Source organism: Pochonia chlamydosporia, chromosome 1, assembly GCF_001653235.2.
Source record: "Pochonia chlamydosporia 170 chromosome 1, whole genome shotgun sequence".
NCBI lineage: Eukaryota > Fungi > Ascomycota > Sordariomycetes > Hypocreales > Clavicipitaceae > Pochonia > Pochonia chlamydosporia.
Window position 1 is genome coordinate 3,485,746 of NC_035790.1, and position 27,684 is coordinate 3,513,429.

General features: G+C 50.7%; 8 protein-coding genes across 8 annotated transcripts; 5 read left to right on the top strand and 3 right to left on the bottom strand.

Annotated features, from left to right (window-relative positions):
* Nucleotides 1-1,985: 1,985 nt before the first annotated feature.
* Nucleotides 1,986-2,444, bottom strand: VFPPC_17362 (hypothetical protein; the record flags this gene model as incomplete). Its single annotated transcript, XM_022429076.1, has 1 exon — nucleotides 1,986-2,444. One exon carries the CDS (start codon nucleotides 2,442-2,444, stop codon nucleotides 1,986-1,988), a length of 459 nt encoding a protein of 152 aa, XP_022285907.1.
* A 90-nt stretch (nucleotides 2,445-2,534) lies between these two features.
* VFPPC_17361 (hypothetical protein) lies at nucleotides 2,535-2,912 on the top strand (the record flags this gene model as incomplete). The annotated part of the gene is made up of 1 exon (XM_022429075.1): nucleotides 2,535-2,912. The coding sequence occupies one exon, from the start codon at nucleotides 2,535-2,537 to the stop codon at nucleotides 2,910-2,912; it is 378 nt and encodes a 125-aa protein (XP_022285908.1).
* Nucleotides 2,913-12,397: 9,485 nt separating this feature from the next.
* VFPPC_00896 (NAD dependent epimerase/dehydratase family domain-containing protein) lies at nucleotides 12,398-12,992 on the bottom strand (the record flags this gene model as incomplete). Its single annotated transcript, XM_018280827.1, has 2 exons — nucleotides 12,398-12,509; nucleotides 12,577-12,992. The coding sequence occupies 2 exons, from the start codon at nucleotides 12,990-12,992 to the stop codon at nucleotides 12,398-12,400; spliced, it is 528 nt and encodes a 175-aa protein (XP_018149180.1).
* Nucleotides 12,993-13,379: 387 nt separating this feature from the next.
* On the top strand, nucleotides 13,380-14,318 carry VFPPC_00897 (nmrA-like family domain-containing protein; the record flags this gene model as incomplete). Its single annotated transcript, XM_018280828.1, has 1 exon — nucleotides 13,380-14,318. One exon carries the CDS (start codon nucleotides 13,380-13,382, stop codon nucleotides 14,316-14,318), a length of 939 nt encoding a protein of 312 aa, XP_018149181.1.
* A 2,094-nt stretch (nucleotides 14,319-16,412) lies between these two features.
* VFPPC_17360 (hypothetical protein) lies at nucleotides 16,413-16,805 on the top strand (the record flags this gene model as incomplete). The annotated part of the gene is made up of 1 exon (XM_022429074.1): nucleotides 16,413-16,805. The coding sequence occupies one exon, from the start codon at nucleotides 16,413-16,415 to the stop codon at nucleotides 16,803-16,805; it is 393 nt and encodes a 130-aa protein (XP_022285909.1).
* Nucleotides 16,806-20,572: 3,767 nt separating this feature from the next.
* VFPPC_12924 (perilipin-like protein, Mpl1) lies at nucleotides 20,573-21,200 on the top strand (the record flags this gene model as incomplete). Its single annotated transcript, XM_018290701.1, has 2 exons — nucleotides 20,573-20,632; nucleotides 20,709-21,200. 2 exons carry the CDS (start codon nucleotides 20,573-20,575, stop codon nucleotides 21,198-21,200), a joined length of 552 nt encoding a protein of 183 aa, XP_018149182.1.
* A 1,988-nt stretch (nucleotides 21,201-23,188) lies between these two features.
* VFPPC_00898 (pirin) lies at nucleotides 23,189-24,318 on the top strand (the record flags this gene model as incomplete). The annotated part of the gene is made up of 2 exons (XM_018280829.1): nucleotides 23,189-24,080; nucleotides 24,149-24,318. The coding sequence occupies 2 exons, from the start codon at nucleotides 23,189-23,191 to the stop codon at nucleotides 24,316-24,318; spliced, it is 1,062 nt and encodes a 353-aa protein (XP_018149183.1).
* Nucleotides 24,319-25,074: 756 nt separating this feature from the next.
* Nucleotides 25,075-25,989, bottom strand: VFPPC_12925 (CFEM domain-containing protein; the record flags this gene model as incomplete). Its single annotated transcript, XM_018290702.1, has 3 exons — nucleotides 25,075-25,137; nucleotides 25,196-25,855; nucleotides 25,912-25,989. 3 exons carry the CDS (start codon nucleotides 25,987-25,989, stop codon nucleotides 25,075-25,077), a joined length of 801 nt encoding a protein of 266 aa, XP_018149184.1.
* Between the last annotated feature and the right edge of the window lie 1,695 nt (nucleotides 25,990-27,684).

A 27,684-nucleotide genomic window follows, 5' to 3' on the forward strand; every position in this document is an offset into this window, starting at 1 on the left:
TGGCGTGTGTCACTCACAGGGTGTCAAGGCGTGCGTGGACACCATCCACCGTCGACCTTGACGGTGCGTATTTCCAGTGCCATTTGCCTTCTGCTCGAACCCGTCCAATCCAGTCAGGCAGTCCATAATGGCTGACAGGCGAACTATGAAAGGCGCTGCCGAGAATTCGTGCACCTGGTTGATACATGGGACTAGTTAACAATTGGTGGCCAAGTCGCACCATTGCCTTGCGCGTGTGATTTGTGAGATTTTTTTTTTCTGGTTCCTACAAGCCCCGAACTGGATGGTTCGCCAGGGCCGTGGTAGTATTCTCTTATCCTGAGGCAAGAGAGGAGAACGCAATGGCGAACGACTGTCATGATGGTATGATGCCATCCCGGCCCCAGGGTGAGGTGACTCAAAGTGCTTCCGTTCAATGTTGTGCAGTGCCTGTAAAGGTGTCGGGTCCCAGAAGCTGCCCCAGTTGGCGAGTCGCCATGCTGTCACGAGAACAAAGCTAGCAATGAGCTCATAGCGACATCGGCAGGTGAGTAACACTGGTCAGCTCGAGTTCGACTTTTTTTTCTTGTTTGGCCCGAAGCCACTGCCAATTGTCTTGCATGTTTCTCGTCCACTATTTTTGATCTGGCCACCAGGTACAGTATCAATTATTTGTGAACTTGTCTGTCAATAGTGGCCGTCGATGGCTCGTCGTCTCGCTATGCACACTTCGGGTCTGCCATGCAGCTTGTCTGCACAAAGGGTGAGGTCTGGTAGCAAAGAACTTGGATATGGAGAAGGAGTCAATCGCTGGTGGACCTCTTTCCCACTGCATGTTTCGCCTTCCTCTGGCCTGGTAAAAAAAAGGGCATCTGCCATGCCTTGAAACATGGGTTCTGGCTGGTACATGAACTATTGACACATCTAGGTGCGTAGAATACTGTCCGAGTGCCGTTTTACAAAGCAAACTACGGAGTACCTACCTAGGTATTCAACGTTGTCCAGCGGCACAAGTGCGGCGTCTCGTAGCCTCACGCCTCAACCCTCGGAGATGCATTCTCCTTGCGACTTGACTATGTTTTTTTCTTTCATGTCCCGAGACAACGGTTGATCAGCCCCCTTGGAATGCTCAAGACCCTACAACTGTCCATGGGCACAACGACATTGAGTCGAAATCCAAGACACCAGACATCTCCTTCCAACTTGCTCAAGGCAGCAAAGGACGTCCTGAGGCACCCACGCAAGAAAGCAGCCTGTTGTCCAGTGTCAAGTGCATCCTCACCCCGCTTTGGTTAGCGGCGTCTATCCCTTCACGATGCGCTAGTCTTATTTTAGTTTGGCGCATCTGCCCTTGTCTACGACCTGGCTTGCTGGTCCCTCATACCCTGGCAAACCTGGCGAACGGCAACTTTTAGTCTCCCGCTCTCCACAAATTTTTCGCTTGTCTGCTTGGCTCCTGAATGAGTGCGGAACGAGAACCATGACAACTTGACAAGACCAAAAGTATTGACCAGAAACCACCAATGGCCTCGTGCTGGCTGTTTTTTTATACCCTACGCCCCGCTTGAAGCGACGATGCGTGGCATGACGGTTGGACGATTATCGAAACAGCGTGATTGCCTCATGGTGGATGCTTGGGTGGCAGTCCTGCTTTGTGCTAATCACAAAGACCATATTTGCCCCGAATCAGAGTCTTGCAGACACAGGTCGTTTATCAGAAATGCTCGGCACCTTGATATCATGCCACCTGTTTGCTCCTCGCTTTGGGCATCACCATCATGTCCGGCGTGGTAAGTTCGTCAATAAGTACAAAGTCAAACAAACGTGCACAGAGAGCTTGGCTCTTTTGGTTATGCCAATTCACACTGACTGCGTCTCCAGCAAAGACCCTCAGTAGGATCGATCATGTGAGGAGCCCTCGCCAGAATGGCCATGCAACAAAAGACGTGGAATCCGGCCATGCCACGATGTCCAACTGCAGCTATGCAGGCGATTCAAGCTAGACATTAATCAATGTTGCTACATGTTCTAGGCCAGTTTGATGCCAGGTCCCTGGCGAGATGCAAATACCAAAAAAAAAAAACATATACCAAGCCCTCAGACTTGCAGTTGTTCGTGCCGTCCAGCAGCAAGTATCTCAGGTCTCCGTCTGGCCATCTGCATTCATCCAAAGGCTCACATTCGGTTACGGGTACATCCATGAGACCCGCCAAGCAACCAGGAGCCATGACTTTATCAGGAACCGCTGGCTGTGTGGCTGGCTGTGGAGCTGGCGATGAGTTCCGAGAGAGGGCAAGTTCATCATCCAGTACTCGCATGCAATGTGACACCACCGTCCTATTGCACCTGCAGCAGGCGCTTTCTTCCTGCATGTCGTTATTGGTCGTTGATTGATGGGTGCCGTCCTGCAATCCTACCTCGCGGGCTAATCCATCCAGTGAGCCGAATGGCCACTTCGCCATCATCGCAAGATGCGGCGTGTTTCCTTGGCCCCACACACGATGATATGTTCATCCTCATTCTCTATTCTCACTATACCGGGGAAGAAAAAGGAAATGGGAGACATCACATCCATCAAGGGAGTCTCGGTGACATGCTCTTACATCATCGCTCTTTTCCGCGATCTACCCGTGGCTGCTTCACTTTTGCAAACACGCGGTTTATCCCGATTTCTCGCTCAGATTCTGAGACCAATGGCTTCGGACTGGCACAACCAGGGCTATTTGGGGCTGTTCGAGGTGTATCATTTGAGACCTTCCCATCCAGCATCACGCACGTTCTGGAATTCTGATCGCTGCGACGGCGCCAACGAAAGCCGCCAACACAAAACAAAACAGATGAAGGAAAAAGAAAGGGTTCTCTTGCGTCTTGGCCTGGCCCCTGCCATGCACAAACCGGATGGTATGCTTCTTCCATGTCATCATGTGTTCTGAGCACTTCGAGCTAGACACGAGATTTTTTGCCATGCCATCATTTTGGAATGCCACTGTTCGCATGTCACCACCTGAATTGGCTCTTGGGGATCTTACTTGATTTGACTTGGTCCTGACCCTTTCCTGTATCTGCGTTGATATCCAGCCACACCAGTCTTTCCCCAAACTTGTCTTTGCCGTAACCCACAACGGGTACCCCATGGTGGTCCAGGCCGTGGTGTGGCTGCCACTGCATACACTAGGCCACCTTGGTCCACACCTCTTCGTTTGATGAGGCAAATCAAAGACGCCATCTCGCAAATGCAAAGTTCGCCCTCCAGTTCACTAGCCGCCACCTGACCACACTTGCAATCCCCTCCGACGATGATTGCTCCCACCATCCTCTCTTTCGGCCGTGGGAGCAGCCGGAGGTGCAAATCTTGCAAATCTTGGTAGATTTGGCCATTGGTTGGTTGGTCACGGAATTGCGCATGTCAATCATCTCCTCGATGAGTGTGTGGCAGAAAGGATGGACGCAATATATCGAATCTCTGAACTACCGAGGCGTGCCCTCATACTGCACGTACCTGTAGGGATGGTTTCTTTTTCCCCTGCTGACATGGATAGACGGCATGTATTTTTGATTCAGATTCATGTTTTCTTCTTTCAAATTTTGACAGGAAGCAAAACATGCCAGATTAAAGTACACGCTATTCCTGAGTTGCTATTCCCAACTATCGACGGCGACGCGTGGGCTGAGCGGGAAACCCTCAGTGGGGCTAAGAAGTAAGTCACAGCAGGACATGAACACACACCTGCACCTCATGCAGGGTAGCAGCATAGTGCCGTCAGCTACCTTGGTAGCTATACCTGAAGTATCGAAAAGTCGACGGTTTTGTCTCGTTGGGGGAAGCCATACATTGTGGCAATGGATATTTTCAGCTCCTGGGCCAATTAGTGTGCCAATATATCGCCCAAAAAGACTGTTCAGCAAGCCATGATTGCCATATCGGTGTTGTCGGGCTGTTTGTTACCGAGATTGTGGTTGGTACCTCACACTCCACTAAACGGCAAAGAAGAGAGCTAGCAAGGACCAGAGCATGCTGGCCAGTGATGGAAATTCAGAGATGGACCTTGAAGACTCAAATGCGTTGTCCAGTGTTCATCATCGTTGTCTGAGGTCAACAAGTGGCCAATCATGATGCTGGGTTAGGGTCCCCTGTTGGATGGGATTGCGCGGAGGGGAAGGCAAGACAGGCAGGAGCGGTTAGGAAAATTCAAAACACCAGACATGGACTGGAAAATCTTGGGTGGTGACATCTGGTGGACATGGCCAGAGCATTCTAACTCAACTGGTTGCCAGCAATCGATTTGGGACAGGATTGACCACAGTGCCACCCATACCACACCAGACATGGACACCTGCCGTTGCAAGGGATAGACGGCACTCAATCCAGCGCCAGTCTGCACGCATGTACTTGACTGTATTGCACCAGACTCGACACAACTGCGACCAGGCCAGACCAGACACCTGCAGGGAACTGGCGCGAAGCCAGGTGGACTTTTAGCTTGTCGATTTCCTCTACTTTTCAACTTTTTCTTCGGGGATCTCTTGTTTGGCTACTGACCAGAAAGCACCCGATTCCCACTGATATCAATCAAATTCAACCAGACAGAAAAGGGGGCTTCTTCATTGAGCTGACATGGGACCCAAAAGCAGAAGACGAGATGGGTCAAGGGCATGTCGCATGTGGGGCATGGCATCTTCACACCAGATTGACATCAATCGTCGAGTCCCAGCCATGTTGGATGTCGCAAGCAAGGTCAAGCAGGGGATACCCTGTGCTGGACAGGCTTGAGTGAGATCTGCTGGTTCGAAAGCAGCCACTGAACATCATTTTGTTATCTCAGGAGGGCATTTGGCGCCTCCAGTCGCTTGTTGCTATGTACTAATCAAGAGACAAGACACCATTGACGTTTTGGCATCGTTGCTGACAGGACAGGGCAGTGCCTAAAACAACTTGGGTGGCGGTTGACCATGGCTGACAAAGCTCAGATCATCAACCGGCAGACATTTGGCTTGTGGACGTACGGAGATCGACTCGACTCAACATTGAAGCAGACTGAACCAGACGGGTCAACGTCTTGTTTGTTTTGTTTTGCTGGAGCTCTTGTTTCTCTTGAGCAAACCATTCCACAACACTCACTCACTGATTAATTTTTGCGCAATCGTTTCGATTTCAGCTTGCAAACTTGGCGCCTGCCACTATTGCACCAGAAAAGATCAATCTGACAAGGCTGAGGAGGGAGGTCTGGTCCGAGCTTCCCAGAACGGGAGGCTGCCACACCCCTGCATGCGCTCCTCTGCTTATCCTGGAGAACCAATCTCCCAGCATCGTGCTTGATACGAGACACTGATGCTAATGCTGCATCGATAGTTTGCACATGGAATCAAATGTCTTCATCGTGAACATCGCACGTCAAACAAAACAACTCTCACGACCGCCACAACTGCGATAGGGTTTCATTCGGGGCCGCTGATGGGCCGACTCGAAAAAGCCCGGCGTTCATGTTGTGTTGCAGCAGCACCAAGCACGAGATGCGACACCCTGCCAAGGACCACGGACATGCACCACATCATCACACACAAAAGGATTCGTTTGCTTTGTGTAACGAACCAACCGAAGAATTTTCTCGTCAAAGAATCGTCTCCTTTGGGACCGCATGTCACAAGCCACGAGCCGACGCCCGATGCTTTTGCGACCAAGCATCGTACCCAGATGAACGGAATGGCCGAGGCAGCTATCGGATTGGCTGACAGCAGACAACCAGCCTTTCAAGATGGTTGCAAGCCGGGCGGCGAGATGAGGCGCCTCCTGGGACTTTGAAAGTTCTTAGTTGGTTGCGACTCCAAAAGCGACTGGCGATATGCCTTTCATTGGACGAGCTTGTTTATTGAGGACCAACAGACCACATATTAGTCCCAGCTTTGTGGAATGCTCACCTGCAGTGTTCGGATGGCTTTTGACGGCGCAGTAACAATTTTTCTCCAACGTCGGCCTTGCTCAGATGATTGGCGACACCCAAGAATAGAGCAAATCATGAGCCGAAATGAGGGAGCCACTGCAACAGTTCCTCCAATTCATAGCCTCACTCACCTAGGTCATGGGGCGAGGCTCACAGCTCAGGTGAGGACCACAGACCGAGACTTCCGGGAAGTGGTGGTGGTTGAAACCTTCAACCATCACTAGGGTGTCGGAGCATCATCAAAGTCTCTGATTTCCACGGCAGTGTCGGCAGCCCGAGGCTGATACAAATAAAACATTGAAAAGTACAGCCTGAGCGTGAGCCGAGCCTTGTCCATTCCGGTGTCGTACTAAATATGGCAGCATCATGTGTTAACTCAACGCCCATTAGGGTTCTGGTTACTAGCCAGCCTCGTTGCTGACCGGGGGGAGGGGTGGAAGTTGCCAGTGTGAGATTTTGCATTCCGTGCTGCTCAACAGGCACTCCAATCAGGTGAGAGTGGACACGCGGTTGTCCAGCTTCAGCCTTGCATCGAAGCCTGAGACTGGATTGCTAATCCTCTACAGCGCAATCAATTTATGTGATCAGCGTCCAGAGTGTGTCAAGTTCAACATCAGCGCTAATGCTGACCAGCGTGTATCACGTCATTCGTGAGCGGACAAAAGAAAAGAATACAATGCACGGCATTCACGGCTCATCTATGGCTTTTAATGTCTCCATGTGGTGGGTTTATTGAGAATGACGATTTGATCAGGATCCATGGAAGCTGTTTGCTCATCAAAAAGACTGTGCCATTTACGGGACCTACCGTACCGTGCATGCAGACTCCCGTTTCAAAACACAAGGTCCAAGAACTACCTGGTTTGCAACCGTTTGACAATGAGGAACTCATCGGCCAGTCAACCTCTCTACTCACTCTCGCATTGTGGATTGCACACGTTATGGAGTAGAATGCAGGAACGCACAACGGTGCATAAAACTTTAATAAGACATCATTCACGTCCGCCGTGTCTTGGGCGAGACCTCCCAGAATGACCAAACTGTCTAATGGCCTTGATGGATAGCTGCGGCTGGTTTCGGCTTGCCATGTTTCCGGGCATCATGTCTTGGCAATGAAATGTCAGAGTCCCAGTTTTCGGAGATACGATGGTATTATTATGATTATTTTCCCACGACCCTTGCTGAGAAAATTTTTCTTTTCAATGTTTTTAATTTTTGAAAATTTTTCATTGTGGTGTTTGTCTCGTTTTGCTAACCGTGCTGCCGTACCCCGAGAACTCCACTGAAGGGAGACACAAAATTTTACTCGATCACCATCACAGACACCGATTGCCAAGAGATGCTCCTTTGCTTCCCCTGGTGGTGAGAGGGTCTGCAAACTCTGTCTGATGGAGACGTGGGATCGAAGTTAGGGAGAAGCCCCTGTACTGTACGGAATAGCGCAAGGTAATATTAGCAACAGGCTGAAATTGACAGCTAACCAGACACCTCGTCCCACAAAGAACATTGAAACCCCAGACTAGCTCCGCAGCTTTCCCCAGAAGCCGTCCGTGGCTAGTTCGTCCACCATGCACACGTCACAGCAAAGGACTGACTCCATCCAGTGCAACGACGGGTGGGAGTCCCCCCTGGTATCATTCAGGAGCAACGGCTGGACGAAGCGGTTAGAAGACGCACAAAACGAGCACAAATTAAAGCCTTCTTGGTCGTCACAAACTGGCATGTCAAGATGTGTCTGGGATCAGGGTTCAAGGCTGCACGGTAGTGGGAGATGTACGAGCAAAACCACCGATTTGCCTAGCCAAGCGCTTGCCCAAGCTAGGTCAACCGTCCGAAGTCCGACCTTGGCTCGAGCGCGAGACAACGCCGCACAGAGGAAAAAGGGATCAAAAAATCGAAAGCAGACGATTCACCGGAAGGGAAGCGAATATGAAAGACGGTGGCCCTTCGGCTCGGATCAACAGATGCATCGAGGGGGGGTTTGCCTCTCGTGAAAAAAAAAAAAGGCGCGAATGTTGGCCCGAGTATCACGATGATCTGTCCGACTCCAGATTCAGTCGGGCTGACCGAGGGAAAGTTCCTCGGTAACTTGCAGTCCCCAGAGATGACCATGAATTTGTGCTCCATCAACAACAAAGACACAGGTAACGGTCCATGGTACTCGGTAGGTTGAGCGGATATATTGTACTACGTTGTTCTTTTGTTTCACTCTGCGCAGTGGCACCGACCAAACCACAATGAGCTCCGCATACAATGGCGAGAAATTTTCAGTTTCATAATCTGGGCAGATGGACGAGGCGGCAGGTATTGCACATTTCTACATTCGATACAGTGCAGTTGTGAATAATTGTACTTGGCACGCACCATGCACACACAGGGTGCAAAGTCGCGAGCCAGCGCCGGTACCAGCCTCAGAAAACGATGCCTCTGATACTCCGTACTCCGTGCAGAATACGGACTACCTACCGCCGTCACCAGAAGGCACAAAAGCCTGCATACATGGGTCTGGTAGGCGAAATTGATGCTGTGTGGTTGCCTCGTTAAGCGGTCGCTTCCAAGGCTGCCTTGCCTGTCTTGCCTTTGGCGACTGAGCCAGTTCGCCAGGTTCGCAGATGTCCAAGACAACAAATTACGGTAATCACCCTGAAGAAAAATGCCACAACGTTTTTTAGCCTGTCCTGCAATCCGTACTGTATGTCGACCTCCTTCTGCCGCAAGAATTGCAGACTAGGCAAATTATCAGGAGGCGTCAATCTTGTTTCGAGCGTGTTCACGTTTCTTTTTTCTGCCTTTGCCGGCGTAACTAGCTTGTGCCTTGCATAACGTCTTCAACATTGGTCAATTAGCCAACATCGTGGATGGTCAGGCCACTATTTATTTATTTATTTATTTATGTACGGAGTATCTGTCAATGGTTTTCTGCTTTACGGCATGCCGGGGTTTGATTGGTGGTTGCGAGTGTTGTTGTTCGGTAGACTCTGCCGTCCGAGAGATGATGAACAGAAACAGCAGATTGACTTTCTGCCTTGTTTTCGAGTGGTATGACCATGCATTGCGCCAAAGATTGAGTCGTACAAGGTCATGAACGCGGCCGTCGATGCACTCATTTCAAAGCCAATGGTCTGGATTGGATTGGATTGGATGGGGATGCTCTGCTCTGCTGTGCTGTGCTGTGCTGTGCTGTGCAAGTGAGTTCTCATTTCAAGTCGAACCTCGCTCTCTGGCTAATGTCAAAATCAGGAGGTGTCTTCACGGAGCACGTCAGTATGTTGTGATACCGTGATGTGCCAAGGTCTCGAGCTCAATCAACCCAAGTCTTGTCATAAAGGCATTGTGCCTCTTTTACCCCAGCTCATGAGCAACCTGAGAGGACGGCGCTGCATGAAGTCTCCTTATTTTATTTCACCCCCCTGTCCAGACTACCAAGTTATTCAAGTCACAGCAGTGCATAGGTGGCTGCCGATTTGACCTCCCTGTCTGTGCGAACGACGATCTTTCTGGGGCAGCCGGGTCTCCTGAATAACCCTGGTGATGGCTCGGTCGGTGGCAGCCCGCACGTACATGCGCAACCGTGTACTCTGCCTGTACGGAGCATGGTACTTTTTCTCTTCATGTGCAATCTCCAAAAAAAAAAAAAGAAGACGAATGCAACTCGGCAATGAGGCAAGGGACCCTGTCGACAAGGACAAGTGCATTTCGGCTGGTTGAGACGAGACGCAGGCAGCATCATCTGCCCCAGGACGATTTGCCAAAATAGCCTGCAACACCACGAGAAGCCAAGCTTAAGTTGGAAAGGCTGGTAGATTGGCAGTCTTGGCCGTTAGTCAATGTCGACTCTGCCAGCTCGAGGATGACGCCAAGCGCCATTCAACCATTGCAATACCATACCATGCCGTGCCATGCCGTGGTATGCCATGCCAAGCACCAGACTCTTGTCAACTCTCACATTGCAGCATGTCATGTTGGGAAGTGATAGATCATAAAGTCGAACTTGTTCCCCGCATTTTTAGACGCTGGAAAGCGTGGCAATGGATCATTTAACCCTCCATGTCTTTTTCCACTCTCCCCCTCCTCCATGCTAGAGCCCATGCCATGCCATGCCGTGGGCGGGCTCCAGCATGCTCTCCACCAGACAAGACGAGAGAGGGGAAATAATATCAAACAAACATGGAGGTCTGGTTGGACTCGTGTTACGAACTGCTGGCATCCGGACCCTCCACTGGTTGATTCTGCCGCCGATTGATTTGATTTGGTGGCCGCTCCGCATTTTCGCAAAATTGGGATGCCACTGCAGGTTCTCCTACACGATCCCTGTTTCTATGACTGGCAAGAATTGATTCCCCAGTGTGGAGGTGGACTCGACCAGACAGTTTGAAGCCCGGGGTCGTCTGGTTGCGGGCGCAAGAGCACGACCTAGGGGTAAGAGTAAAATAGCGCTGGCGTCTCACAGCATGCCATCCCCATCCCATCCGTCTGCACGAGACGATGGCTGGGAGAAAGCAACCAGGAGGCTGCAACGCCTGGGCTGGGAGGGCGTCTGACGGGCGTGTCTGGGATGTCTTGTGTGTTTTGATTCATTTTATGCATGTAACTGCCCTGTACATGCAATTTGTTCTCCCTGTGTGCTCCGTACAAGGCGTTGGATGGCGATGGCGGCAAGTTGGCATTGTGAGGCGACGTTCGAGATGCAAAATACGGAGCCTACTCCGGCCATGGTTTCTTTTGACAAAGCTAATTCGGAGCAACAGATTCCCAATGGATTGGACTCGACTCGACTCAACTCAATTGACAAAACATCCAATGCCGGACAATCATGTCAGACACACAACACTCGAGCTGAGCCTAGTCCAGTCCTGTCCACCGTCTGCTAAAAAAGCCCGTCCGTTTTGTATCCACAAGCGAGGATCGAGCCGTTCCTCCCGTCCCTCCAGTCTCATATGGGTGCCATTGCCATTGCCATTGCCATAGCCATTTGGTGGAGAGACAAATGCAATAGTCACAACTAGTGCTCCTTGCACATACTGCACAAGCGTTTGTGTTTATTCTCCCATTGCCCCGGGAATTAATAAATGCCCGTACATACACGTACTTCAGCTGGCCATCCCGCCAATTCACTAGGCAGCATTCAAATTCCCAGAACCTGCATAATGACATGGTGGGCTTCCATGACAAGTCCAGACCACAATCGACTGTCTCGCTGAACCAATGCCACTCCTTTCGTATCGTGAAGCCTGGCAAATAGGCGAAAATATCCCTTTGCCGCACAGCTCCTCGTGATGAGCCATCGTTTTGTCAGCGTAAGCACAATTTCGGTGTTTTTCTGCAATTTTTTTTTTCACTGCGTCATTTTGTGCGGACAGACCAGTTGCTGCGCTGGGCGTACGGCGTTTTGGCTTGGCTTGGATGTTGGTCTATGTAGCAAGTATGTATGTATGTTGTAGGCATGTCCGGTGGCTTTGCCTTTGTGGGGTGCGTTTGGTGGCTGCGCCGACGATGTGTTTCAGTTGGGGCGTTTGTGATTTTTGATATTCATCGGACTGTGACTGTGTCTGTGACTGTGAGTCGGACTGAAGATTGTCCCCGGTGGAGGATTGATGTGAGGTAGGTGTTTGTGTCCGTGCTGGTGATGAGTTTGTTGGCTGGATGACACTGGCATTTGTGCGTTGCTGCCTTGATGGGCTAGTGTAGGGTATGATGGGCTGCTGTGTGATGGCTTTGTATGAGATGGAAGATTGGTGTTTTGTGTAAGGCAGGCTTGATTGATATGATAGCTGGCTACGGGTCAGTTTGATGGATGAGGTATTGTTAATTAGCTGTACTGTGGTATACACTGTGTAGTTTATGAATGGTATGACTGACGACACACGTTTCATGGCATATCAACTCACATTTACTTTGTAAACTACATGACAAGATGGCTCAATACCAACATGAGACTACTTGGTCTACAGTAACAACTCATTCTCTGCAATTGCTCTATTTACTGCTCCGCTATAGCATTAAGATCATCTACTGGAGCTGAGTTAACGAGATAACCCACAAATACTCAAGTCAAACACTCCAAGTAACAAAAGCACAACCAACGGTGCTGGCATCTTCTCCTCTTGACGCTGCCGATATCATGAGCAACACATCTCACCGCAGCAGTTCCATTCCAACCGCCAAGCAGCACCCGTCATAATCCAAGCTGAACCAGAAAGCTCCATGCTCAACCATAAGGCACCTCTATCAACAAACTCTACACTCCCCCATCGCACATCATACATCCAGCACCTACTCACTTCATAACAACCGCCTCATTCACAATCCCCTCCTCAAAACTAACATACCCCCTCCCCTTCACAAACGTCGCCAGCCAAGGCCCCCCCTCCCCATCCACCAACTCCCGATAAAACTCCCCATGAGCACCCCCATCAATATCCCCATACACCGGGCTCCCATCATCCCTCCTCTCGTCCGCATAGTAAAACCTACATAAATCAGCACCCGCCCAACAAACCCCCCCAATCAACGTACCTGTACCCCTTGTGCTTATACTGCTCCGCCAGATAATGCATCAAATGCGCGGCGCCTGCCTTTCCAACGCCGTGACTTAGCAATGGCCGCGCGACCATCAAGTTCAGCTTATTCCCGGTGTATATGAACGTGTTTGCTGCGCCGGGGAGGGCCGCGAAGGACTGTATGGCGAGGTGGGCGGCGATATGGGCCGATATGATGTTTACGTTGTTGTCGGACTGGAAGGATGAGATTTGGTCTTGCAGCGTTTGGGATTGGGTGGTTGTGTTGGCGGATGCTGCAGTTGTTAGTGTTGTTGAGGAGGAAGATAGGAGATTTACCGTTGTAGATGACCACGCTGGGAGGGCCTAGTTGGTGTATGACCTTGGAGAAGATGGGCTGGATGGAAGTTGGGTCTGAGAGGTCTGCTTGGATGGAGAGGTAGGGCTTTGTGGTGTCGTGGTTTTTGGTTGTGCGGGAGACGGTGGCGATGGTGTAGCCTTTTTGGGTGAGGGTGTTGGCGATGGCGGTGCCGACGTTGGGGCCGTAGCCGAAGATGATGGCGACTTTGGGGGACATGGTTTGAATGAGATGAAGATGATTGCTTTGAGGTGGAAGGACGGAAGAGCAGATAATTTAATATATAGGGGAGTGGTGAAGTTGAGTTGTTGTTGAATCGTGTAAGCTGATTGGTGGGTGGTGGGTCTGTTAGCGTCGGAAATAGTTGCAACAACTCTTGTAAGCATCACGACCACAACTACATGAGTCCACGGAAGCATTCTTGCAGGTCCCAAGTCTAGTTTAGAAGAAGTTAATTAGTAAGTTTCTTAGTATAATGTTTACAAATCGCAGTCGCCCTCATGATGCTCCATGCTACCCAGCCAAAAGGTTATAAACCCCCACCAGTCAACATCCAACACCATCTCATCACTCCAACATAGCACCTCACTCCAAACACAATCCAACATGCCCTTCACAAACCTCATCATCGCCGGCTCATCCGGCCTCATAGCCAACCACCTCATCCCCGCCCTCCTCCGCAACCCAACCTTCACCATCACCATCCTCACCCGCGCCAACACCACCAACCCACCGTCCTCCATCCCCGGCGCAAAAGTCATCCCCATCAACTACAACGACCACTCCTCCCTCGTCAAAGCCATCACCGGCGCCGACGCCATCATCTCCCTCCTCTCCGGCACATCCTCCAAAGACATCGACCTGAAGCTCCTGCTCGCCGCGCAGGAAGCCCGCGTGCGCCGCATCTTCCCCTCCGAATACACCCTCGACGTCCTGCACCCGGACGCCGTATCCCTCCTCTCCGACCCGAAGCACTGGCCGCAGCCGGCGTCTGCCGTTGTAACTGCCCGGACGTTCGCGGCCCTCGCGCAGGACGGCCCCACGAGCTACACTACCATTGTGCCTTCAGCGTTTATCGACGGCTGGCTACGCGGGGACTTTGGGCTGTTTGACCCGAAGAATCGGGGGGTGACGCTGATTGATGGCGGGGAGGAGTACTTCACGGGTTGTTCGATGGGGTTTCTGGCGGAGGCGATTGTGGCGGTTTTGAAGATGGATGAGGAGAGGACGAGGAATAGGAGGGTTTGTGTGGCGGAGGTGAGGACCACGATGGGGGAGATTGCGCGTATGTATGAGGATGTTATGGGAGAGGAGGTTGAGAGGGTGGGTGTGTCTTCGGGGGAGCTTGTTGAGCGGAGGGATGAGCTTCTTAAGATGGGGGATTTGGTCGGTGCTGCGTTTGTGGGGGTACAGATTGGGGCGTTTAATGGTGGGGGAGCTGGGGATTTGAAAGATGGGATGGAGTTTGATGGGGATGGGGGTTTGAGTGTGCAGAGGAGGAGTTTGAGGGAGTTGGTGGTTGAGGCTGTTGGTATGGGAGGTTGATCTGTGGTTTGGGTGTTGTGGTTGACCTTGTGATGTTTGCAAGGGACTGACCATTGTGGTGAGAGAACTCTAGTAATATAGCCCAATCAACTAGTTCGGTTAGAATGTATAGTGACTATGCTGCATGAGTTGGTACAGATTAATGGAGAGTGATGTCGTCGCAATTATCCTCGATTACATGAACCGTGCTGTTGGACTGCATAGCGAAGGAGATGGAGTTATCATGGCATCAAACTCCCATACCACTCAACGTACCGCACATTGCAAGTGAATATATGGCAATCATAAGTAGCTTTCTCAATTATAGTCTAAACGTGCAAGTTCGCAGCCATTCACGACGGCTGCCCCAATACCCAAGTATCAAGGTCTCCCAAGCATCACATATTGGGAACATCAAAGCCAGAGTTGTCCTTGTACCAGGAAGCACCCGAAACTACTACACCACAAAGCAAGCACAGTTCGACCCATCTAATACACTTGTACATAGAACCAGGTACAGCCCTTGTCCTGCCGTCGCTACGAGCCCTTCATGATACTCATGCTACACCCCTTCCAGCTGCACCACAAACACCCCCGGGCTAACTCTCACAAATCAAACACTCAATCACATCATAGCCGCTATCCAGCCGACTTGCGGGGTATCAGAAACCTCCCCGGAGGCCTGCAGCATCCAAGGACAATCTCATCGCCTGTTTTGGTTCGCAGCGCTATCGTGACAGTGTATGAACGTCTCATTGGCGCTTTGGTTGCATATCGGTATCGCTCCTGTAGTAGAGTCCCGAATGGGATGGGATGTGCATGACCTACGTATCGAGGGGTTCGGCTCTCAAGTTGGTGTAGTGGGTTGGTGATTCATCGGGGAGCCAATTCTGTACATGGCGGAAGGTAATATGAGCTGTTCAGAGCTGTACGTGAATCATTGACCGAGGAGACGCAGTGCTCGTGGCGCTTCGCATCCATGGTTCGGTTTGCAAGTATTACTGCGGAAGGGTTCCAACTGTCAGGATTCACTAGAGAAAGTGACAGGAACAGCAGGACATCTAGTCCAAGAATCCTGATTCCATCCAGGATCGTCCATCACGGTCAACGTCCCAAGGCAACACCTTGCCACAATGAGAACCACGATGAACCATACCACCACCCTGAGATCCAGCTAGTATACTAGCGCAATCTCAAATCAACATTCAAGTTCATCTGAACTTCCAAGTGAAACGGCAAGGCATGCCATCTCACCACCATAATTCATCCGACTCCGCCCGCGGCCCAACGGGATCGTCCAAGCCGGAGATGAAACACCATCAGAATTTCATGTGCCTTGCTTACACTTTCTGCACACGCCTCCTGGATATGTGCGTTTGCTGAAGGCGCCGGTTTTTATGCAGCCACTTCCAAGCGAGCCGGTTCACGTATTACAACACGCAGGGACCAAACCCGCCACTCAGAGCCGCTGTGCCGTGTCTACAATTCTGAGAGGGGGTGGTTGAGGCACTACATTATACATATCGGAGGAAAAGGCACGTTTTGTTGGTTGTGACTTACAAAGGGCGAACCAGTCGCCTCGTTTTCCCAAGTAAATCGTCGCAAAGATCATGGCGGATACCCCAGACGGATCAAACAGAGTTTGCATAGGGGAGTGGCCAAAAGCTAAAGCCTATGTACGTCGTTCAATTGGGGTTTTGAATGTGATACTCTCGGTTAACACGTGTCTGCTATCTCTTTTTCATCGTCATTGTGAAGCCCGCGCTTGTAAATTGTCAGGGTCACTGTAGGGATGTACCCCGGACTTGTATCAGCAGCAAACTTCGAATCGAGGTGTCAAACTCCTCAGCCTCCATTCGCCTGACATGCTGTAAAATAGGTCAAGACACGGCACCTTGCAGGGCGAAGATGACGAGAAGCTATCCGAGGTTCCACTTTCACCGGCTCCGAGACTCTGTCGAGCCGACATGTGTGTTCGTCTTTGTGACTTCTCTTCCAGGATGCGGCGTCGTTCCAAAGCGGTTAGAATACCTTGCAAGGTGCCAGCCAGGCGTGAGTTGCTAGGCTGGGAGATGAATGTTGTAAATGTGGACGACAGATGTCTGCCATGTTCACATGTTTGCCCCCTGTTGTGTAGGCAGTGCCGGAGGTGTTATCAGCCACTCTGTTAATCCAGACCATACCTGGATGCATCAAGGACGCATTGAAGTCATCCCATACAGCTTGTACCTTTGTACAGTTTCGTCATTAAATGCTGCGAAATATTGTCAAATGGTAGACACCCGCGCTGGGGGCAACTTTATGAAAAGGACGATGCTCTCTCTGCAACGTAGGAGTCCAATTACCTGGACGGCGGAGCCAAACGTCAATTATCTGGAACTGCACTTGCAGGATTCTGCCTTCGGCTTGGGTTCAGTAGTTTCCGGTGGGAACCCTTCAATCCAGTCCAGTCCAGCCATAACCAATATCACAACACTCCTAAGCCATGGCGAACAAAATAGGCATTAGCACGAACCCCATGCCAGCTTTCCATCATTTGAGCATTGGCAGCCATCCTGTCTGCAGATTTGCGTTGTCTTTCCTGTCAATCGAGCTACACCACAGTTGCGTCTTGCAATCCAAAGCAATTTCCGAGCTGGGTTGTAACACACACAAGGACATTGACCAGTGGCAAATGACGCCTGTGTTCCCGGTTCGTCAGTCCTGTGAGCCTCGGAACAGAAGCTTTTTTCTCTGTCGTGGTGTTCCAATGACTTTACCATACGAGGTGTAGCGTAGGCTGCTAATGGGCTCCTGCTTCTCGTGATGCTGTTCCTGAATCAGTGGCAATTTTCTTCTTGCGTCATTCAGCTTGGCAGGTTCCAAAAATCAGCAATTTTCCAAGTTGAGGACTTGGGATCTGACATGTGAAAGCGGCTGGTGGGGGCATCATCAGGGTCTGGCTTGTGGATCGGACGGCCCGACCTGACCAGGAAGTCAAGACCAGGGACGTTGTGTATGTTGCTGATCATTCTGAAAGCTCCCAGGTGCTGCCCTGCATGGAGTACATGTGTTGAGAGACTCTGCCCATTCCCTTCCTCATGTGGCCGCCACCATCTCTCATCGGAAACGCAGGCTCATGATGCCGGTCAAGGGGGTATCATGAACCTGCGGAACATGATTCCCATTGGCAAGAAGACAAAGCACAAGCCAAGAAAAGGGACCAGGCTCAAAAGTAGGTGTTCGATTTCGTTTGGGGGCATTTTTCTTTTTTGCCACCCATCCTTGGCATACCCATTGCCGACCGAGGAAGAATATATAGAAATGTTCTAAAATCTGATCTTGATACAGGTGTAGGTAAACAGAAACCCGAGGCTTGTTGAGCACACCTACTTTGCTTTGCATTTTTTATACTGTACTTAGTTAGCAATGTCATAGGAGCATCTATGTGCTTCTCCAAGCGAAGGGGGCTTCTCCTCTCCCCTTATGACCGAGTGCTTTGACTAGCCGCGGCAGTCAACACAAGGTCTTTTTGTTTTTAAACAAGGCGCGTTTCTTGAGGCGGTAGAGCCGATGGACGAACACGCCAGGGCTCACTAGCTCACATAGAAATTGAATTGTGGCACTTGGCGCTTCATTCTACTGCCTTGGCCAATTGGTGGTGCCGACGCCATTTTAATCAATCAAAAAGAAGTGGTTAGATTATCGTGTCTATTCCGAAGTAATATGAAGGAGCCGTGGCTGACCTACCTAAGTAATCAATTCACCTTCACGAACAAGAAACCAGTGGCCAGCGAATCTCGCTTGCTCGAATCAATGCAACTTGGCTTTAACAGCCAACCGGCTACTTTTCGTGATGCCGTTGTCGTCTCATGTGTGGTTTGATGTGAGGTGTTGGTCAGCAATTATCATGCATCATCATTGCGCCAGATTGCGACACGCCTCAAGTCACCGCCCCAATTTGCATCATCTAGTTGCGAATAATAACACATGCTTTGTGCTCCAGAGAAGATGTTGCAGACTCCAGCCAAAAAAGTTACTTTCTTTCCCTTCCTCCCGCAACTTCTTATGGCTTATCGCAATCCATTCGCTCATTCTCTCATTTGCTTGGGTGCTGTGCTTGAGGTGTCAGGCAGATAGCTTATACTGAAACCGGTCATGCAAATGTCACTGCAGAGAATATTTTGGTTCACCGCGTGGACAAACATACTCATACTGGGAAGGAGATAGGTGGCAGTGTCCCCTCCATCGATAAGCCATACCAGCCGCAGATAAAGGCGCAAGCGTTTCACGGGTGGGTGCATTGCTGTTCCTATCTGCAGCCAGAGCAGGAGATTCTGATAAGACGCCTTGGGAAATGCTGATCCACTCCCGGACCGACAACTTGTGATGGTCGGCTTTTGAGACGGCAACACATTGTACCTCTAACATGTCTGGCCGTTGAAGCACAATGCGCGCTCAACAATCCCAACGCCCGCATGCGCCTCGGTGAAGGATTGTCGACTCCAGGATGTTTGTTGCTCACACCACCATGGGCTTCCGTAGCCAAGACCACAATAAGTTCGACAGCAGTTCTCAATTCCTTTGCATTGCATGACAGAATAGCCGTACAATGGCAAACAACAGCAAGGGCTCCTCAGGATGACTTCAGAAAGGGTGGCCGGATCAAGATCCCACTTAACCAATGGCTAGGTCGTATTCCAATTGCATGGGCAAAACACACACAATCATGACCGTGGATCACATCTTAATATGTGGCTACCAGCCAACTCATCTTACCACTGATTGCGAGCTTAATCGTCCCAGACGAAACGACAAGGCAGGCTGATTGAGGCGGATCCCACGGAGACATCGTCGATAAGCCTGCCGCCGCATGTTGATACCGGCCAAACCTTGATGGTGGCCTGGCTGCAAGCCGCCCGACGCAGAGAGTTGGCTTGAATGTTGGCTCTATCCATATCGTCATGATGACTTGGTACATTAATTTTTTTGTCTTGTCCTAGTTGTCATATGCTTCTGCGTGGAATTGCATGTCAGTCATGGCTTCGTTTGTGGGAAAAAGCTGTCAATTGCTTGTGATTCCGAATGATGGAAATCCAAATGAAGTCAATTGATTGCCCCGCCGCGGCAGGTAGCTCTCTTCCTCAAACTCCACGCATGCGTGAATCGACAGGCTGGTGATAAAAAAAAGGTCGTGGACCTAGCATGCAGGCAATCCTAATAACAGTGCATTCCGTAGAACTCCGTGGGGCGTTTGCCAATGGTGTAATTAGACCGCATCGGTGGGAACTTTTCCACGCAAGCACGTTGCTGATACGGCGTGCTGTGGCGGTTGGTCAGGGATGTATCTCAACAACAGGGAGGATTTTCACATGCCAAACCAGACAACCACCACGTCTGCGTAGTACGAACCAAGCCCAGAGCATCACCAACACTGGTGAGCCATCAGAGGTGCAACTGGCCAAGTCTGGTATGGCACGGTGGGAGGGGCCAGAGTGGCTGAAGAAGTAATGGCCAATTGTGTCGTGGACCTGAAAGCCGGTCTGGATCACCCAGCGGGCGACGATAGCATGCGGCAACCAGCGCGTAGCTCATCCGGAGCAATTGCAGTCGAGAGTCGTGGGCAGCCCAGGATTTACAGTGCTGTACAGGACCGTAACTGTTAGTCAAGGGTTGCTGAGGTGGATATGTGGCGTTGGCAACACATCGAGCCGCTTGATAAACTTGGTGTTTTTGTCGACAAGAACAGAATCAACTTGAGGGAAAAGAGGAGACCCGCCTTTGGCTTGGGCCCACATTTGCTGCCACACCCTGGTCCTGCCTTGTCTGCCGCCTGCCCCATGTCCAGGTCGCTCCTTCCTTTTCTTTGGCTGTTCTCGAGACCAGAGCTAGCATCTGCAGCTTGCTTGCCTTGTCTGGGTCACTTTCACATGTTCGCCGCACCACCCTCACCTCACTCAGCCCAACGCCAGGTTTTCTTGTGCAGACAATTCCTCGCTCTGGCCACCGGACGACGGATTGTGCATGAGACCTCTGTGGTGTGTGTAGAGGTCTGGCACCGGCTTCTGATAAGTGTCCTGGCCCACGTCAGTTTCAAGTGGGTGGCGTTTCCAATCGAAACCAGTCCTTTTTAACCATCGACTGTCCCCTTCCTACCAGAAGAGTTGAACCCTTCTTTCTTCCATCATCTCCTTCAAATCGAATATTCAAGCCGCTGTTCGTTGAACGAGCCTCACTTTCTCACCTTCGCCCCTATCATCTACAGCGCCGCCATCACAGCACCCAACTCATCCGCGATGACTGTCCCTCAGGTCAACGGCGATGTTTCGCCCCGTCCCAACTCTGCTTTCCTCCAGGTATGTGACGCACTCCATGTGACGCACTCCACCACCTCTCTTGTCATGGCGATGCTAACAAATGTGGTCTATGTAGCACCTCCTCAACTATCCCCTGATTAGCGACGGCATCCACACCGTCAAGTCCAACGAGTACGCTCAGCGCTCCATCAAGCTCGGTGACTCCGCCTATCAGACCTTCGCTGCTCCCGTCCTTCCTTGGTTCGCAAAGCCCTACGAGTATGTTTCGCCCTATGTCGCTCGTGCCGATTCCCTGGGCGACAAGACTCTCGACCGCATCGACGAGCGCTTCCCCATCGTCAAGAAGCCCACCAGCGACCTGTACAACGACACTCGCAGCCTAATCCTGTTGCCTTACAACAAGGGCATCGAGGGTCGCGACCATGTCTTCGAGGTCTACGCCAGCGAAGCCAAGAAGATTGAGCAGAAGGGCCTGGTCGGCCAGGGCAAGGCTGTCGTCTCTACTGCCTTCGTTGTTAGCAATGAGACTCTGGGCTGGCTGAGCAGCCTTCTGGCCGCCAAGAAGGCTGAGGCTACCACCGCTGTCAAGGAGAAGGTCAACCAGTAAACGACTCTTCCACAAATCACATACACGAAACAACTACACCATTCGGAGCACTTAAACGACCACTTCTACTGTTGTATGTATTGGGTTGACCTTAATTTCTACTTGGGCGGGTAAAATTTGTATCTTGTTCATGTTGGCGTTTTTTGAATGTTGCTAGCTGTACCGTCGTAATGTCCGTCAGGGGGATGTTGCGACGGGGCAGCCATGCACAATTTGGCGGTGGAATCATTATACCTCGGAATTGCTGGGCATAGCTATTTGCATTTTTTGTATCAACTCATTTCTCCTTTGTTTTCTTCTTCGAAATCTTACATTTGCAGCTCCACTCAGGTTGCGTGGCGATACACATTGAGAGTTTGTGCAAGTGCAAGGTTCCAGTCACTTCTTCCAGAACTACAAAGTACACTCGGTCTTGCTTTTTATACAATGATGAAATGTATTACTCGACTGGGTACAAAAAAACATACATTCCTTTCTTTGCAAAGCAAACGAGGGGCATAGAAAAGGATGGATTGCTTAGCATAGGGACATGTCATCCTTTTTTTTGTTTTGGAACGGCCGCTAATGATTTTTTACAAAAAGAGCGAAAGAATAACAAATGGAAAACACTTTAATAGACTACTTTACTAAATTGTCATGTGTCTTTTGCCCTTGACCATGGACTCGTCTTGTGAGTTGTGACTCGTCCCATGGAATGTCTCACTTGTCTGAGCAACCAAAAAAAATCATCCGCACATGCCACTCACTCAATTCACATGTGAAAGCAATCCACTTCCCTGGCCGCAATCCATCATTCTTTTTTGGGCCCTGCGCCGCAACAGACCCGGTCTCCGATCCGGGAATTCGGGTTCCGTATTATTTTGCATGGACCAGGCGCATGGATTATGGACATCCTGGCAGAATGTCGAGTTTGCTTGGCGATACGGAGAAATGTCGCCGCCTGATCATACGCATCGCATCTAGCAAAGAGTGCGTCGACACAAATTAGGTACCTTGGAATCAAGAAACGCAGGTTGCGACACTTTGAGCTTTGAAACATGTATTTCTTAATTTTTACAGTACTTAATCCTTCATCCGCATTTTTGAACACATATGCACAATCGTGATGCTGCAACATGTTTCTGTTTCTGCCTGATTCGATTTCCATCATTTCGTGAATACCCTATACCACCTGCGTAGCCGTATTGAAACGAAGACTTTCGCCATGAGTCCTCCGCGCGAGATATATTCACCATATAGTAGAATGTAATGCAGGAGTAAATGCATTCTAGTTTGCCTGTGTCGCGGGTGTTACCTCGACGGGCTTAATCCACCTGCAAATTTAGGATGTCACATCAATTTCTCCTTTGTGCGAACAAGCTGTGAACAAATGCTAGCTTGCTGCCACTACAACTACAGTGCCGCCCTCCAATATGACCCCAAGGCAAAATTATGTATGCAAAGTAAATCATAGCACGCAATCGATATGTGTAGACGAACCAGGTTCATTGCGCATCGCCAGTATCCTCCATCTCGATTCGTCACGACCAGACAACATCAGAAAGTTTGCTGGTTATTCAGGTCGCAGCAGCATCGGTACGTACCCGCCCCACTTTCCCACCTGTTCTTCACTCATTCTCTCTCAGCTCAGTCACCACTTACACAGCTTGACAAGCTGCTCAGATGCTGATGTAAAAGTTACTAATGCCGCAGAATCACACCAACCAATCACAACCACCCAATTGTCCCTCCCGCTCCAATGACGTGCCTCAACACCAGTTACGCCAATATGGTAAGCATTACAGAGCTTCCCAAGCTGCCCTGCGAACGAAGCTCAAAAAAAGAAGAGGGGAGTAATCGTATTACATCCGCCCATTCTTAAGCATCATAAATCCCATCATTAATCCAAAGTCAACATCAAATTCTCTCACCTTCTGGATCCAACTACAATGACCTAAACCCCAATCAACCATCTATAAATTACCCACGCCACTCCCACCTCCAAACCGATGAAGTATTTCCGGGACACCATCATCACCACAATAATCATCGCCCTCATATCCACACTCATCAAATACACCAACCTCATAAAAATCTCCAAACCAACACCACAAACGCAACCGTTCTATACACCACCTTCTACACACCTCCTCACAACAGAAATGTCCGTCCCCCGCGCCATCCGCAAGGCCTTCCTTGCCGTGGAACAATCCGAAGGCGCAGGCGCCCGCGTCCGCAGATCCATCGGAACACCCCAGCTGCGCAACTTCTCCCCCTTCCTCATGCTGGACCATTTCTCCGTATCTCCCGGCGCAGGATTCCCAGACCACCCGCACAGGGGCCAGGAAACGATCACATACCTGCTCGAGGGGGCCACCGACCATGAGGACTTTGCGGGCAACAAGGGCACATTGTACCCCGGTGATCTGCAGTTCATGACGGCGGGGCGAGGAATCGTACACGCAGAGATGCCGCGCAAGACGGAGGACGGGAAGCCAAATGTCGGGCTGCAATTATGGGTCGATCTTCCCGAGAAGCTCAAGTCTTGCGAGCCGCGGTATCGGGACCTCCGCGCCAACGAGATTCCAACTGTGGATGTGGATGACGGCAAGGCGACGATAAAGGTTATTTCCGGCCAAAGTCATGGCATCGATTCGGTCAAGGATCTGGCTTACACGCCCGTATGGATCTTGGACGTGATTCTTCGTCCAGGAGCCAAGGTCACGCAGCCGTTGCCCAAGGGCTGGAACGCATTCTCGTATGTCCTCGAGGGAAGTGCTTGGTACGGTAAAGGTGACGACCGCACAAAAATTGAACAGTTCCACAATGTTGTATTTGAGCAAGACGGCGATGTGGTTCACGTCGAGACTGATGCTGATGCGACAAAGGATACCCGGCTTGGTACGTACCCTATTTCACTGCAACTCGACCCGTAACTGGGAGAGCATTTATACTAACTTGTTTGATAGTCATTATTGCTGGTACCCCTCTTGACCAACAAGTCGTACAATATGGCCCATTTGTCCTCAATTCAAAAGAGGGCGTATACCAGGCACTGTACGACTACCAGACCTTTTCCAATGGCTTTGAAAGAGCAAAGGATTGGAAAAGCGAGATTGGAAAGCCCATGATGGGTTGACGCTGAATCGGAACATGCCATGGAAGAAATGACGGGGCATACCGCCTTGACGTTATGAGTTTGAGCTGATGGGCTCATAAAAATGTATAATGAATTCTGTACACTAGATTAGCCATTCAATGTTATGAATACGAGTTCAAGTGTTTTGTCCCAACTCTCCAACTTAGACTGTGATCAGCATTGCTGAACCCTCGGGAAGCAATCTCACACAATCATAGCTATCATGTTTCTTGTAAATGAGACGTCCCTACACTTGCACCACAACATGATTCATCATTTAAGCGAAGCCCAAAGTTGTAATTCCAAAAAATTATTGATTAATGTAGTATCTTAAGGAGAGCAAGAATGCCAGACCCCTGGAGAACTAGGCCAGATTGCCGGGGTATCATGAAAACCGCCACAGGCTAGCCACAATTCCGGGGTCACAGAAGTAACCACGCCCTGACGAGACCTCTTTTATACCGAATTTTCTTTTCTTCATAAAACACGTTGCAAACCAGATTTCACCTCAACCTGCTCAATTCATCATCAACATTATAAAAGGGACAGATAAACCATATGCCTCATTAACCCCTTGGTAACCGACCCTAAGATAACTCGTTGCCAGTCCAATCCTTTTGACAAGATCAATTAGGGAACATGTGCCGCGCTAACAGAGATTGTGACATGGCTTGAGCATCAAGTATAAACGGGTATTATGTATCAAAAATGTGCAACGTAGAACATCAAAAAAGGTTGACTGAACAGATTTCCGTCTTAGATGAGGAGAGCAGCAAGACCGGCGGCGGCAAGGATGCCAGGGGCGGCAGTCATCTGGGCCTGGTTACGACAGTTAGCTTTAAGTAGGCATCAAGACAACCGCATTGCATCAACTTACAGCAAGGCCCTTGCTTGTGGTAGTGGTAGCACCGCCGCTTCCAGTAGTCTGAGAACCAGAACCTCCAGTAGTCTGAGTAGAACCGGAGCCACCAGTTTCAGTGCCAGAGCCTCCAGTGGAAGTCTCAGAGCCAGAGCCGGTCTGGGTAGCACCAGAGCTCTCGGTGCCAGTGGGATTGCTCATCATAGTGGAGAGAGTCGTAACGACTTGAGAGCCGTTGGTGGTGTAGGTAACAACCGAGCCGCCAGAACCACCGCTGCCTCCGGTAATGGTAGAGGTAGCAACCGGAGTGGTAACGACCTTGCCATCCGTGCCAGTGGCCGTGCTGTAGATGGTGGTGACATGAGCGCCGCTGCCACCATCACCAGTGTGAGTAGCACCGCTGTTACCACCGGTCTGAGACGAACCACCGTTGCCACCAGTCTGGCTAGCGCCACCGCTTCCGCCGTTTCCACCAGTAACCTCGACACCGGCGCCCTTGCAAACTTGCATGCCATACTCGACGACCTTGTTGGCATCCTGTTGGCTGCAGATGGCGTGTGAACAGTCACGGAGACCGTACATGAAGTTAGGGTTGGCGCAGAGGCACTTCAAGTCGCTCTGCTTGCAGCCGAGCTCCTGAGCCTTACCAGCGGCCATCATGTTATTGGCGCAGGTTTGCTGTGATGGTTGAGTTAGCCGTTGGTAGTCATAATAACGTAGGGACGAAGACTTACACCACATTGAGCAAGGGCGGCAACATCTTGAGCAACAGCAGCTGCGGCAAGAGAGAGAATGACGACTGCGGACTTCATCTTTGCGGTGTTGGAATGGTTTTTGACTGGAGAACTGGCCGCTTTATTAGCTATCAGCTACTTATACCATGGTAAAACAATGTGTCATGATGATTCCGACGTGCAAACGTCATTGGCATTCCACAACGTGCTTGTCGTGGGTGGTCGTTTATAGTGGGTGCGAATGACTGAGATGTTGACGCCAAACCACTGAATTCCCAGAGACAAACTTGTCCCGCCATCTAAGCTGATGATGTCGGTCCAAATGTATCATGTGCAAAGCATTTCAGAAGCAGGCCATGAGCGACGACTCTGCACCGTGAGCAGACACATTGGGGACATCTTGACGAGAAGCACCAGGTGTGCGAGAAACCCTTCGGTCCTTGCTGAGTACATGATCATGCTGGCTCAGATCGATGTCGTCCTTTCATGGCCTGGTGATTCCTTGCACGGGGACCGTTGATTGAGGCCAGGGAGAAAAGCAGGAAATGGATCATGCCAATTGCGACAAGAGGGCAATAGCAACGTGAGGAATGGGTCCCAAGGTAGGGCAGAAGAGATCAGGAAGACGAGAGAAGTTTTGGAACGTATTGGCTTACCCGTTGATAGTAGACTTGGAGAGAGATGAGTCTCGTTGACAAGGTAGTGCTTGAGGCTGAAGAACGAAGCGAGATCAGAGAGGAGTGAGGAAGAAAAGAAGAAAGCAAGGTCGGAACGGAGGAGGGCGAGAAGCGGCTTTATGATGTGGACGAGGGTGCTCAAGTGTGATTAAATGATTCTAGCTGTGAAAAGCAAGCACCAGTTGACGGGAGAGACGGCAGGCAGGAACAGATGGCCGGCAGCTGTGTGCCACCTGCTCGACATCTGGAGCTACTTTGACCGAGCAACTCCAGTCTAGTCATCTTTCCAAGGTCCAGCAAGCTCCCAATTGGGGGACGGAGTACCCGACCTTGTCGCTGGCACCAGAAACCAGACACCAGACACCAGACACCAGACAGCTCGACCTCGACCTCCATTCTTTCATCATCATCTCCCTGGGTTGTATTAGAAGGGAGCCACCGGGCAGGCCAGACCGCTTACACCGTCCCAGCCCAGCTCGACTCGACGAACATGGACCCGACATGACATGGAGCTGGCAACTCAAGGCAATACCTGGTGCAGCTGGCTGGCGCAAAGTGGGTGGGGCCACATTGAATGGCCAGGTACCGACGGCGTATGTACCGATCTAGATCCCGGTAACTTTCCACCAGAAGTCAGTTGAAATGTTGGAGTTTGCTTGCTTGGGGGTCAAGGTCTGGTCAGGCCTGGCCCTGGTCCTGGCCCTAGGCCCAACTCTCTCGAGCCATCTCAGCTAGCTTCAATCGGGACCCCACCGCCACATACGCTTCTCAATCACTGTCACACACATCCACGCCCATGACTTCATCCAGAATGCCAGGGCGAGTTGGTCGCAAGATCAAACAAGTATTATTTAGGGAACGAGACAATCCCAACTGCCTATGAGGACGAGAGCCTTGACAATCCACAAGATCGGAGGAAATCCACATCACGAAGGTGTTCATGATACGATACAGTTGGTTACAAGAGCTAATTACGTCTCCCGTGGGTATCAGTGGCAAACGGGACAGGCAATTGACCGCAAGCTCAACAGCTTGGACCCGGATCCTCGCCTCCAGCTGCATGTTTGGTGATCGGGTAGCACGTACCACCAGATAC